Source organism: Ruditapes philippinarum, unplaced genomic scaffold (assembly GCF_026571515.1).
Source record: "Ruditapes philippinarum isolate M1 unplaced genomic scaffold, ASM2657151v2 ctg5358_1_1_1_1, whole genome shotgun sequence".
In the NCBI taxonomy this organism is placed as follows: domain Eukaryota; kingdom Metazoa; phylum Mollusca; class Bivalvia; order Venerida; family Veneridae; genus Ruditapes; species Ruditapes philippinarum.
In genome coordinates this window covers 32,148-47,965 of record NW_026864894.1, presented here as the reverse complement: position 1 = coordinate 47,965, position 15,818 = coordinate 32,148, and the positions used below count along the sequence as shown (strand labels likewise).

General features: G+C 30.2%; 1 protein-coding gene across 2 annotated transcripts in view; it reads left to right on the top strand.

The window, feature by feature from the left end:
* Positions 1-15,818, top strand: part of LOC132727196 (acetylcholine receptor subunit alpha-like) — a 32,651-nt gene that overhangs the window by 6,303 nt on the left and 10,530 nt on the right. The window contains exons 7-10 of one of the 2 annotated variants that reach the window (XM_060712623.1): positions 135-296; positions 698-781; positions 1,094-1,206; positions 1,970-2,732. The exons of the other annotated variant lie outside the window; for it this stretch is intronic. Of the exons in view, the coding sequence (XP_060568606.1) occupies positions 135-296; positions 698-781; positions 1,094-1,206; positions 1,970-2,251 (641 nt within the window). The 3' untranslated portion in view covers positions 2,252-2,732. Of the gene's footprint in view, positions 1-134; positions 297-697; positions 782-1,093; positions 1,207-1,969; positions 2,733-15,818 lie in introns of those variants that run through there. 2 annotated transcript variants of the gene reach the window in all.

Here is a 15,818-nt window from a genome sequence, read left to right as displayed (position 1 = left end):
ATGTGAGTAAATGTAATTGTTTAATAGTATGCCTTTGTGTGTTAAATGTTTATCTTTATTAGAGCATACATTCACACATATTGAGTTAACCAGTTATTTACTCCAATCTTAATAAATATTTTGTGTTTTAACAGATGAGTCGTACATTCAGCTGAAGATTGTCGTGACAATAAAGAGAAATACATCACTCATCAAATATCTAACTGATATGTTCATTTTCCCGATGCTCGTGATAACCATTCTTGTACCATTCCAATTTCTACTACCAAGTAAATCGTCATCAAGATCAACATTTGGTAAGATTAATATCTCAACAAATAAATAATACTCCTAAATAGCACTCTTTTAACGGAGCAATCTTTTCTGTTCAAGAGATTAAAAAAATTATTATTGATATCCTAATAATCTAACATTAAACTTGATGAAACTCATTCTCAGTTAAAGCATTCTTACAATCAGTTATTTCTTCTAGATTTGCCATCGTCTGTACACAGAAGTCATTGAAAACGGTTTTTATTATAAATATGTTCAGTATTATTTGAAATCTTAGTCGTTTACAAATACATTACACAGTTAATTAGCATATTACATTAAAGAAAATGATCGTGCTATATTAATTTTGTTACAAATGTAACAAATATATTCTCGATATCAATAAGTTATTGTTATCAAAGCGTACATTTCATCACATTTTCAGGTCTATTGCTGTTGTTTGGACAGTTGTTGTCTCTATATGCACAATGCCTACATCTTCCATCATATTCCACGTTACCTGTTACAGGTTAGTCAAATTATTAATCATCATCCTATTTATTTCATTTATTCTTCAAATTCTCTATGTTGCTCAATATTACATAATTTTGTAACAATTTCTAAGTTTTAAGGACATGACTTGTCTTGTTGTAAATTTAATGATATTGGCATTAATTGAAGTTATTGATAAAATCTGTCTTGCACGCATAATTGTATAATTAATGTAAGTCTTTGTGAGAAGGTCAGGTCCAATAAAAACTTAATTTATAATTTATATTTCAATTTTATATGAGGTGAAAGATAAAACTATTATTATTTTAACGTGCTTGTCTATTTACAGGAATAATAAACCTCTTATGTATTGCTCATGCCATGTGTGCTATTATTGTTTCCATCGTTGCATCACAGATTTATACAAAACATGGAGATGTGTCACCTCTTCTACAGACATGTGTAAGTTCGAGTATTTTATTAATTGCACATTTTGTTCTGAGGAATATTTTTTAAAGAAAATATAACATAAATAAGCAGTTTTATTTCTTTTATTTGTTTAAAATCATGAAAAATTTAATAATTATATCAAAGTCAGTTAAGAGAGGTATATAAGAGCCTCCCTTACTCTGATTGGTTTTAGTTAGTCTTCATGAATTGGAAAACATATTCTGCTATAATGGGGCCTCCGTGGCCGAATGGTTAAGGTCGCTGACTTGAGATCACAGGTCCCTCACCGCTGTAGGTTCGATCCTCACTCGGGTCGAAATCTTTCATGTAAGGAAGCCATCCAGCTGGCTTACGGAAGGTCGGTTGTTCTACCCAGGTGCCCGCTCGTGCCTGAAATAATGCCCGAAGGGGCACCTGGGGTCCACCAATAAAGCTGGAAAAATATTGACGATAAAATCTCGGCTGGACGCTCTAGGATGGCAGTACGGTCGCCCATATGGGCTTTCCGGCGGCGACCTTAAAAAAACTGCTATAATGAACAGCACTAATTTGATGGTAAATATTGAAGACTTCTTTATCTTATGCTACAGATAGTGGATTGAGTGATATTGTACTTTTTGTAACTGTCCATAAACATTCCAAATCAAAGGGAAAATTTTCATAGTTTTCGTCTACGTTTCCATTTCAAAATTCCATCCACTGTCTTAATAAATTTATCTCATCATGAAAACTAATCCATTAAAGTCTTAGTCATATTTGTAATATGTACTTTCAGTGTATGGCAAAAGTTCAACATGAACATAATCATGAAATGGAATTAGCAAAGTTGAAAAATGATGATATAGACACGGAGGTCCTTTATGATTCAGCGGATCATAATGAAGCTACAAATAGACTTAGTAGAAGAAATAATCAAATAAACGATGTCAAAATTGGTGCTAACGACATTTTAAAAGAATTGAAAGTGAAATATTCATTGACATGTTTGGACAAAGTGCTCTTTTTGGTGTTTTTAGTGTTTTCTGTGATAATTGTGATATCTTTACTAGTTGTCTAGTTATTCTAACAATTATAATACGTGCTATTTAAATAGATTATCATTAAATAACTATTGAAAATATATATGCTTTACGAAATCATTGTAATGCGATAAAAAACATTCTCTAGGGATGTTCTTAGGGATTCTGTTATTCTCTTTCAAATTGTGAATATGAATAGTGGAATATTTAATTCATATTCTGTAAGTATTTGATAGAATCAACGTGTTCAATAACACCACAATGATATCATGTCAATGGGCATCCGATCTTATTATTTTTATTTGTTGTAAGTTTATGCTATTTGAACTGCCAAAGTGCTCTTTAATGTTATGTAATATATTGCTTGAAAAACGTCTTACGCGGACATTGTCATATTAATACAAAAACATTTACCAGTTCATGTTGGTATTTATGTATCTCTGTGTTTATGATGATCATAAATTGTTTCGTTCTATTATAAATCACACATGTGTTATGATTAATGTATATAATTTGAATATAATTTTAAAAAAGACATTGTAAGTCAATGATACGTTATTACATTTGATATAAGTTATTGTCATTTTGGCTAGATTTATTCAGAATTCATAGCATAATAGTAATTAATGAACATTCTCGTCTACTTTATTGCGCTCTTGCTATATTTGATACATATTTATATATTGTTATGATTGTTTTTGTAAAACAATTTTTTCATATTAAAATCACATCAATTTAAAGTAAGTAGACTTTGTTTGTTTTAAGAAGTATATGCAACCAGAATATCTCCACCCGCTCAGCTCAAAAGGGAGAGCACCGACTTTGTAATCCTAGGGTCGATGGTGCGTAAGTTCCTCGGGCGAGGCGAAATATTTTCGTACATTGACTCTAATGCAATCGCATTCGTCAATCTTCGGATAAGGACCTCGAAAATGGTCTAACTTATGCTAAAAACCTAAACATGTAAACATTTAGTTATTTAATGATTAGAGTTGTTGACTGAATTTATGTCAATGTATCGAGTAAAATTACATCTGAATTAGATATAAAAAGTAAACAGTACACTATTCATATTATTATTGTTATAGGTGTCGAAGCCGAAAGTACAAAATGTATAGTTGTTGACGTTAATTTGGACTTTGTTTGTATTGCACATTAGTGAGCGTATTAATTATGATTGTCAGACATATTTGCAATAATATTTTATCGAAATAGACTCCGTTTTGTTTACATCTTTAACCACGTGGTAGAACTTCTTTCAAACCCTAGTAAGTTCCAGATTAGGAATTTATGAATAGTTGTCGAGGAGTTTTCATCTTTTTCAAAAGAAAGTAAAACACACACACGCGCGCGCGCGCGCTCGCACGAACCGATTAACCGACAGAAATCGGAAATCGGAAATTTAAGTAATATATCTCATCAGACGGTGTAAGACACCAATTTTGAACATGATACTGATATAAGATAAAGCGCGATAGTTTTAAGTTATAGTTTTCTAATAATAATAATAATAATAATAATAATAATAAAAGTAGTAATAATAATAATAATAACAAAAAATAAGTGCAATCGAATTTAATTAAAAAATATATTTAAGTTATCAGTGTTACGAGTATCATATACCCTAAACGACAGGCTTCAACTGGCACAGTTTTTTTCTCCATATTATTATTTATTGTATATAAGCATGCGGTTTCATTTACCAAAGTGTTCAGTTCTATAAGTACACGCTTATGGTAAAATACAGGCAATTATCTATCAAGGTTTAAATCAAGTTAAATTCCGTGTAGAACGGCGTTGTGTAAGAGTAGCTTAGACTAAACACTCAAATATATTGAACGACTATCAAGATACTTACATGTAAGTAATCACAGCCTCTTTCCTCAAACAAAACAAATTATATTCGTGTGTGAAGCCTTTTAAGAATACAATTCAAACAACATTCGACATTGTTCTTCTTGCTCTGATCAGAATGTTGCTGACGAATAATTTCCTCCTTACCTGAAATATAAATAATGTAAAAATCGTTTTGGATGCATATTTTGTAAAACTCTATCAATTTTAGTAAGAAACATCTGAATATCTGATTACTTGATATCTTACCCAATCATATATAATACATCATTTAACTGTTTTAATTCATTTACAACAAAATATGATATCAAAAAAACATCCGCTTTCGGCAATTTTGTCAGTGTCACGGTACGTAAACCACTTTGTTGAAAGCTTATTTCACGCCTTTGCAAATTTATAATTAAACTTTATAAAACCATCCCAAAATAACATCTTTTGAATAGATGAATGATTTTCGATTTTTTATCTATGTAAACTTACAATTTAGATATTTAGATTAGTGGACATTTTGAATATGAATAACAAGAGTGTATAAACGTTATAACTTGAAAGTTATCATTTCATCGGAATACATGGAATTACATTAATTTGTAAATTTGAGAAACATTGGATTTATTGAAGACGTGTGTGAAACAATTTTTGCGGTGTTAATATTAGAGTTTGCCAAAAACAAAATAGCCATAACACTTTTAAAGAAGTTTGTCATGTACTTAAAGGTTTAAAGAGATATCTTACAACATTTTAATTTCATATCTTACAATTTCTTTGTACAATAATTTCATAAACGAAGAAAATGGCTGTTCTTGTTAACCGTAACTTCATCATCATTTTTGCTGTGGTTCTTGTATTTTCTAACATTGGCAACCATGTGTCTGGACAATTATGTATGCGATATGGAAGACGTTGTTTTGATACTGGAAAATCTTCCTATGACGACCCTGGAAGGTGTGAAAAACTCTCCATATACGGAAACAAAAGATGGTGTGGATTTATAGGCAGACGATGTCGCTGTAGATCCAATACAATTATAGCAAAAAATATCATCGGCATTCTTTTGTCACGTTTAAGCTAAAGAACTGATTGACTATTTCAATTTGGACAAGGTTAGCTTTTAAAAAAGCTAGTAGCGACTCGCTTCGTAATTGTTTTCCAGGGGTGTGTTTAAATGTGAAAATGTAAAAATGACAGTTCTGGTAGCCGAAGAGACATCAAGATAATCTTTAAGTGACATATAAAGTTATGGAAGTCAGTTTTCTCAGTTAAACAAAGAGGAATATGAGTATATATGAAGATGCATGGAAACAGATAGAATGAAGTCCCTATGTTTATGCACATTTAATATATGGCCTGTTGACATTGACCAAACTATTTTTAGATAGGTAGTCTCTTATGCGAAGTTAAGTTGTAATATGTTATTTAGTATTGGAATGAGTGACAGACAAAGATTTGTACAAGTTCTCAGGGCATTGGTACATACTCAATATTAAAGCTGGAGGCATTGAAGTTTATATCAATAAGACTTACACATATTTTCCCTAAGCATTTTAATAAAAATTATGTCCACTTCATCTTGGTATAACAAATCGATATGATGTAGATACATGAACAAAATTTTAAAGTGGTAAACAAGGCAATACCACATGCCAAATATTTAAGGTTGAGGCATTAATAAGGTATAAAGGTGTGCGTATGTATTTCTATATAAGACGTGTCATTGACCTATGTATAGAACAATATAAACAACTATGAAAGAGGACTCCTGTAGTGTTGTTTATGTGCTTTGATTTCAGATATATCATTTAAAGAGAAGCAAAATTACACATTAGGGACAACAGATAAATAGTGATCCCAATTCCTGTTTATGCTCACCAGAGCACAACTTGCTCATAGTGAGCATAAAAGGGAATTATATTGTAAGAGGGCTTGGTAAAATAATCATCTCCTGTATAAAGATTAAACGACAATAATCAACACAAATATAGTTTATTCCTTTTCCCTATATATCTAATACTATCCCGGATCCCGGGCGTCCCGGATCCCTGAAAGAAAAAAATGACCGGAAAAAAAAAGAAAAAGAAAAAAATGCACAGAACAAGATATACACTTATGTTTTATTTATCAATCGAAAGCTTACTACAGAGAAAACAGGTGAAATCGCTTAATCAAAAGTCAGTGTAAATATTATTTATGGAAAAGAATTCATGAAAACAAACATTTTAATCATCATTATATTAATCATCATTATATCTTTGCGCTCAAAGCAATACTTGCTGCTTTTTAAAAATGGCGTGAAAATTGAAGGTTTTTTGACGCTATGTAAGGTTAAACTTGATTGGCTAAATAATTTTGGATTCCAGTCAAGATAGATTAATTCAGTAGAAAGCTGGAAGCCAAGCTTCGATTACATTTTTTGATAGATTCGGATTTTTAGGTTGTTTCTCAGTAAAATCCTAACGTAATACCGGCTCGCCGTGGCGAGCCGGCATCAATGCGGATGCTTACATCTTTAATTATAAGAAATGTTTAAAAATCGTTGCTGATTAAAGTTTTCTTGTTATCAAGCTAAAAGTGAGAGTAATAATTTTCCTGGAGCTCTGGCGTTTGTCATGGGAGAACTTGATTTTGTTGTGCTTGTTTTTTTCATCAAAATTTATTTAAATATTGGACTGCAAATTCATGATAATTAAATTAAAAACAATACAGAGGCTATCAATAATTCAGGAAAAAATCGTAAAGAAGTCTGTCTGTGATAAAATTTAGAAAAAACGTGGTTCAGGAAACAGCCATTATTCGCAAAAAAATGGCAATGAAGTGGCATATTATGAATAATTGTAACACAATAGAGAACGTTTTATTCGTTCCCAGTGAAACAAACTGTTTAACGGTAGTACTTCTATGTCAAGAGAAAAACAACAACACAAGCAACAACAATAACAATGTTAAAGACAACAACAACAACAGCTAAATAAAAGGAACCAAACTAGAAAACGAGTTACGTAAACAATATAATATGTTTTAGTTATCTACGAAATTATGCGACTTAATGATTTATAATATTGCTATTAAATGATTCACCGTATGTTAAGTATATATGATGTGACGGAAACAGAATAACGTTTTGATATTTTTGGCAACGTTTTTAAAATCATATTGCTGTAAATCTATGCTGTTGCTGATAATAACAATGTATAATCTTGTCTTCTTGTCTTTTTATCTTTAACCATTTGTTTATAATCAGTGTGAACATATACTGTAATAAGACATGAAATTAATTCGTGTAACACATTTTTAAAATAGATTATCCAAGCTTTATCATTATTTTGTTGAAGACATATGACGGCCTCTATCTCGTGTTATTATTTGATAAAAATGTTTTGAAATCATAAACGAGATCACTTGCTTCTATTTTCACATTAAGTATTAAGCTTCAGATTGTCGCCTATGAACACGTTAAGAACCGACGACCAGAACACATAACATAAACGTGTTAAGGTTTTGTCCTTAATACGAAATAATCGCATCATAAGACATATACATCGTATTATATCTATGTTAGATTATACTTATACGTTATATTTGTTATATGTTATACCTATAATATTACTATATTTCTAATGAACTCATTCACATTGATGTTGCTTTAACCTCCCTGCCAATGTGGTGCTCAGAAACACTAGTCAGGAACTGTGTGGCTATATCTAATACACCTCATCGTAACAAATATGTCCGGATAGTTATAGTGGTCAATAGATAAGGAGGCACAGGGGATACCTTAATTTAGATAATGTGTCAAATCAATATGTAACATCCAATCTTTTTACTTGTATCTTTTAGAAATTTACATACTCTGCTTCAATATATTGTATTTTGTCGGATTAACATGTTATTAAAATACAAGTAATAACATTTTAGCTAAGGTTATTTGTCAATGCCAGTCATATAGTTTCTGTCTTGAACTCTGAACGAATGAATGCAATGTAAATATTAACACAAACTTAACCCATGACAATGCCACAAAACTTTGTGAAATATACTAATTTATTGTAATATTTTTAGAGCGCCTGATATATTGTGATTGATTTCTAAAGTTAATTTCATAGTTTTCCTTGTAAAACATTTTATGATAGCACATTGAAAGCTTACTTTGATTCACTTTAAAAAAAACCTGTGGGAATTATAACTTGTGTCTGACATGTGAATTATATGTGCTTCTGGGAAATATGTCTCATGGTATACAAAGGAAGCGTGATAAAATGCAAGGTATAATCATTGTCAATGGAAACTTATCAATCGACAGAAGATAATGGATTTTACCTGTGTTTTATTTCATTCTCTAATACTCGTATATCAAGGGAAACTAATAATTGGAAAATGATGACACCGGCGGACCTGTAATGTATAAATATAGCACCTATTAAGAAACAAAAATACAACACAAATATCTCAAGTAATCTGGATAATCATATTTTCATATACACATTAAAATGGTGACAATATTTTTTTTCTTGAAGCTGTAATGTTTTTTGTTAATCTCATATCCTATCCTAATATCCTGTATGATGCTATCTGTAATTTTAGCTATCATTTATTGCCAACATTTTAGACTTAACGAAATAAAACTTTAATTCGTGGTAAAATGCTTTTAAAACATTTGTAATTCAGTGTTAAGTTTAATCTTTTGCAAATATTTCAATAATCATGTTATTGACTAGATTAAGAATAATTAATGATACAATGTACATTAATTATGGAAACAGGAAGGAATTTACAAGGCAAAATATTGTATGGGTGTTAAAACTTTGCATTTACAGTTAGACGAATTAAAGAAACATCAGAAATGATCACGATTTTTCCTTTTTGTTAGATAATGTTTTGAAAGCATGTTAGATTCTTCACACCTGTAGTATTGAACATTGTTATTCGCAGTACGTAATATATTCTGCAAGAAAAAAAAGAGGAAGACAAACAAAACATACAAAAACAAACTCAAATTCAACCAGGAAGAATTTATAAATATTAGTAGTGTTATTTCACACAAAAATGTGTTTATTATGTGTAAAAATCAATATATTTATTTAAACTTATATATCTGTTATTGCATTTTCAGAATGTTCTAGAATTATTAGCTTAATCATTTGTTGCTATACATATACTTGTCTGAACAGTAATAGCTGTTATGCCTTCAGTTAAACAATAAATACTCTCTTGTCTCTATAACTGCAGTAAATGGTAATATATCACTTTACATGGTGACAATAAATTGTCGCACTGTTTAGATATGAATTATTTATTAGGAACATTTCCTCATAACTTGATTAGGTCAGAATTGCAGGCTGTGATTTCATATTTAGTACTTTTAATATATGATTTGTTGAATCATCTTGTAACTGAAATACTGAACTTTAAAGAAGAAAGTACCGATTATTAAACAAACGTATTGACTGTAACGCATTTCCACTTATGGTACATAAATGGTCTGCTAAATCAAGGAATTATATTGGTTTTATTCGGTTTTGTTTGTTTGAATTAATCTACGGACAGAGCTACATGATAATGACGCGATTTACTGTACCTTATTCTAAGTATGACCGTTAGTGTATTGTTTCTGTTTCGCAGCATATTTCCGATGTTTTCTTTATACCCGACATTGTCAATGTAAGCTAAGTTCATTACGATATACCCCGCTTTTATATTGATTTTAAAAATTATGATTAATAAGCCTTTTGCATTTAACAGCAAAGAACAAAGACCCATATATACTCGCCATTAAATTAATTGGAAATAAATTGCCTGGCTGAAATTGATGATTGTCAAGCAACGGATTTTCTAATGTCAACATGTTGCGTAAACATAACGCTAGACTTTTCTATACACTGACAGAAATGCAATATTCACAACTAATATGATGAAAATAACATTTTTAACATTTACATCTTGATATACCTTGCTCATTTTACCGGGAAATAAAACGATGTTTATAAAAAATATCGTTTAGAGATGAGCGTGCATAGCACAAGACATTGTAAGAAGAGTGTAAGATGGCACAACCTTTCATATAAGGAAACTTGCATCTTTATCAAACCATTACAACCATTTAATATGTAATATTTTCAAGCTCATCAACGGATATCAAAGCATTTTAATTTTCAAATATTCTTACATCAGGCAAATTCCATTGAATCTTATATAGGGGATACTATTTTGATGGGAATTGAAATAACGTATACATTTGAACGATATATAGAACAGAATATATTTGATTGTCTATATGAACACATTTTTAAAAAACACTAACAGTCATACGATTATACCGTTGATGTTGATGAAACATATGTATAATCTGTATAATTCTTTGACAGGTCTTTATTGACAAACCATAAACAGTGAAAAGAGCAAATAAGATTCATTTTATTTCACATACATGTATATAAAAAATATACAAAGGAATATTAAATTAACATAAAGAAAACAATAATGAAATGGCAAGATCGGATCAGATATAAATAAATGTTTTAAACATAAACATAAAACTGAAAATGACATTTGTTAACTTTTAAATAAGATAAAGCCTCTACTCGCCACGAAGTATTTTAGATTGGCTCTCTAACAGAAAGCTCATCTGTAAAGGTAATCAAGATATGACACGAACCTCTGCTGTAACGTGACTGTGATGCTCAAAATTATAATTGGGATTTATCTTCATAACTGTCAATATAATTTAATTATTTCCATGAAGGCACATTCGTTTCATTTTTTAATATTAAGTATGTCTTTAATTTCAACATAACAACATAGCAATATGCCTGATATGACATAAACACTTGTGTTGTCTTTTTCTTCCTTGATTTTGTTGTCTGAATCTGCAAATGTTGAATCATACATACAATCAAGACAAAGTATTATATATTTTAAACTATCATTTCTTACTATTTTCAGTGAAATTTGTAAATGATCTAATGTATTCTTGTAATCAAATAATTTGAGATCAATAGATCCATTTTGTAACAATTCATAAGAAGAATTTCTTATGACATTGATCACATTTTGTATTTTGTTTTTCATTAAAAAAGATTGACACTTCTAAACGAAACAAGTGATTCTTGTTATAAAGTATCATTGGTCAACACATTTTATTTCAAAACGTTTGATTCTTGATTTCTCGAGTATATCCATGAGCTAAATATCAATGCGCATGTGTGATGATCACGTGGGCACCAACCAAGTCCACGGGACAGTATGATTGTGCAGGTTGTGTATGTAAAATACAGTTCCTAGACTTGAAACTTACACTTACTGATCTGCGAACGGCTTAGGAAATGACAAACTTCAAATATAAAATTGACAGTCGCACCAGTCAAATAGATTTATATGTGTATTTAGACGATGCATATTATTCATTATATACTTGATTTATGTTATATGATATATTGACAGTTTGTAATTATTTTAAGTCAAATAGTACATGGCTGCAACATTTTCAATTCTGCCGTGTTGGGCTTTCTTTAGGGATTCTGTATTTATCTATTTTACATTACTATTGTTCTTCTTTTATGGGAACATATTTTCTTCATTAAGTTTATGATTCTGCTTAAGCCGGTACTATTGAGCATGAACGGTAACTTGCACTTCAGTCCATGAATAGGCTAAATCAAACTTTCAATTTTGACGTGTTGGGCTTTCTTTAGGGACTCTGTTTTTTCTCTTTTTTTTTAAGTCGACAAACATGCTGTGCCTATTGCATATATTTTACTAGCTCTAAAGTACTATGTATTAATTTTGTATTCATGCTCTTTCCTTCTTTGTTACAGCATGTAATATTTACTACGAAATTGAGTTTAAAACAATTTCATGAATTAGATCTAACTGTGACTAAAATTGTAATGCGTTTGATATTTACTATTTTAAGTTTAAATATCTTTGAAAATAATTTTCAATACTCTTTTAGGTACAACATGTCTTATGCATCGACAATCTTTTTTTATAAGGAACATTTACGTACGTGTTTGGACAGTAATATCCGGCAGACATATATCAGAAGCCGGCATGTATACTTCAGTGACAACATAATACTCTCTCGGGTCCCAGGACAGTCGGCTGAAAATGAGTAATGGAATAATTTAAAAATATTTCTTTTACTTATTTTTATCAGTTATTGCAATTGTAAGCGATGATGATTAATCATTGATATTGATTGTTTGGATAAAAATGTGACAATGTTAAGAAGGAATATAACTACTCTAAAGCATTCTTTAAAAACACAATATAATTATAGTAGGAAGGTCCTCTTCCGTTTTAGATACAACAAATTTTTGATCAAGAAATGTATAATTGTTTTAAAGCAATCTTATTGAAACATGTCAACATGTATTTGGTGATATCATTTCCATTTCATGTTTATTAAAGCGTACGCAAATGAAATCTTCAGTTCTCGTTTTAATCGAAAAATTGAATTTGTTATGACCGCACTGAGACATATTGTCGTCAAATTTCTCGACAATTTCTATAAAGTAACTGTAGAACATTCATACAATACAAGACAGAAATGTGAAGCTCGGAATAAATTTAAAAGTGTTGTCATGACAACACATTAGAGTGATCAAATATACTTGAACAAATTTTGAGACTTCTGAGCATTTACCATTGACAGGCTGATTGTCGACGATAATTCTCGTAAAACATTGACTCAACTAACAGTGAAATTATTTTGCTTGGGAAAATCATATTGTTCTGAACTTTACTATTCAGACAATTGATAAAGCATATCGCTAACATATCAAATAGGAGAAACAAGGAACATTTATATTGCATTGTAAAGGCGACCAGCAATATTTACATAAGTCAAGAATGAATACAATTAATAAATTCCATACTATTGATATTTGTTTTCCAATCTTTAAAAACATATTAATATTTCATGGCGTAAATGATACCATGCGTGTTGAGCATGTCGATTGCTAATCAAATGGAACCACAATTTAGAATATGAATATTTCAGATATCGAGATTCGCAGAAGTCATATACATTGTATTGATTGATATAGGTTATCATTGAGTTAATAAATATATTCCGTTGGTAAAATAGTGAATAAAATCCATATATTAATATTGTGACAGCCATTGAAATTACCACTTGTATAATTTAATCCATCCAAACATTAAATTCATGCATTTGAGCTAGTTAAATTGAATACTCATTCAAAGATTTTGTTGTCTTCTCGTTTTCTTTTACCTGATAATGAACTTATTTCTTTTTATCATGTCTATTGAACCTTAACTTAAAGAAGCTTAGTTCTTTGCGTCAGATAATTTAAGGCATGTGATCACGCAAGAAAAAGTATAATATTTGTCATAAAGTCTATCTTCTGTAGAGATCTAGAAATGTGAATATTGTTGATTATTGTTCATGGCCATTCATTTCTTAAAAATATTAGTACAACTATCACAAGAAAGCGACAATCACTGTGCGTAGACGCCAGCAGCATTCAGAAACATAGGACCGGTGGAAAAATAACCCAGTAGAGCACCGATCAGCAACGGGGCAAAGAAAGGAAGATATTAACAAGGGCATAGAGTGAGGTGGTTTGCGTTGAGGTGAAATTACAGAGTATTTCGAAAATCATAGATTTCATTTAGAATAATTAGTGTTGAGGTCCGGATCGGAATATCTGTCCTGATTGGACCCGCTCATTTGGCGGTATCGAGAGGTGCCGAGGCTCCCCTGTAATGTATCAAATTGTATGTCTACTAACATATACTCTTCGGGTATATCAACTGATTTTTAAATTGTTAAATATTCCACTTTACAAGAAAAAATGCCACTAAACTCTAGTTTACTCAAGCTTTACTTTTGTATAAATACTTTTTTCAAGCTTCCTAAATGTATAGTTCAATGTGTGTGTATATCAGCATAACATTCTTTTTTCATGATAAAAGAAACGTTTTCCCTCGTGTATATCAAAAACGTTATTAACACTTTTATACTCGCGGCAAGATTTAATGGAAAACTGTTTGAAATTGTTTATTGTTACACAAAGTCATTCCTGATATTATAAATCTCACTGATATAAGCTGATTTATATTCTATAGGTGACATTGTGCAAGAGCCAGTATAAAATTGATGATGAATGCTTGCAGATTTAATTGAATATTGACATGTCTTTAAATCCGTAAAGGCTCGTAACATAGAACGTGTTACATACATGAACATATTTCTCCCTTAAACATTGATGACATGAGAGATATAAACTTTTTTATTTAAGGTGGTTTGGAAAGTATGGATGCAGCTACCTTACGTTACTAACCTTTTCAAAAAATAAAGGAAAACTGTTGTTAATCCTTACATATCATATATCAGATAAAATCCATTATTGCATAGTTTACATATTAGGGAAATACATGCATCTAAACACACTTTCACGCTATTATGTTTGTGTTTTGTTTTAAAAGAGAATTTACGTTATCATTCTGTTTCTGAAGTCAAGGGGTCTTGGGTAAAATCATTTATTGATGTAACAAGTTAAACAATATACAATTTGTGTATAATATTTTTCAAAGATCTCAACACACCAGACTGATGTTCTTTTGTTCGGCCAGCATTCTCCATTGAAACATCTCGCTACGAAATAAATACGATGAAAAAATAACCCATGGGGAAAATAAAATAAAAATGAAAACTTTTACATTTACTAGATGAAATTCATCGGATTTAATCAGTTAAATTAAGGAAATTAATTCAAACGTTTCTTGCAACATTGATTTCTACTATACCAACCTACCAATCATTTATGTTAAACGTTTTGTTTAATTGTACATGTAGTGGTAGAAGTCCAGCTAGATAGACATGAAATAGCACATTTTCAGGATGATCTTTTTTAACATCAATCCAATAAGAAAACATTTTATCAAATGAAATCTCAAAAGCTTATAACACGTTACACACATATAGTATATATCGCCATAACGAATGTGAAGGGGCAATTCAACACCATTAGCAGCCAGTTGAAATTATATGATATCTTTAGTCTCATTTTCACTTACAATATGCAAATTGTGGCTAGTACTCATTCATTAATTAGTATTAATACATCAATTCAACATGTGATATACGGTCCTTGTGTTTGAATGATCTATTTATCTTGCAACATGCAACTTTAAATGTAATCGCATGGTTCACACAAAGCTATGTTTTGCGTAATGTTTATTAAAAGCTTCTGATAAGCATTTATATACCAGAAGAGAAGATATTTAACAATTCTTAAAGTAAGCTCATTAGAAGATTTATAATTACATTCCTTATATAGATAGACCTTTCTAAAATGAAAAAGTCATTTGAATAAAAAGATATGTTCTTTAACAAAGACTGAAGAAGTAAAATCTTATCTATTGAAATTATTATTTTTATAGTAATAAGGATTCATATTTTTCTGTTTGACTTGGTTAAATTGGATGCTAAAATGTTTTCTTATTATCCGCGTAGCAATGTCCATTTAAATAAATAAATAAATAGGTAAGTTATATGATATTAATTTTGCACATGAATATTTAAAAAATGTGTATGACATTATTTGAAATAATTGTGATGAATTGTCTACAGTCAGTCACAACACTATAGCAATTATGTAGAAAGTAAGCACCTAGATGTTGATTACATATATCGTCACCAAACTTGAGTCTTTTAGAATGTGTAATAACCAAAACAATATATACATAAATCCTTTACAATTATTTTGACCATAATGAATTATTTTGTAC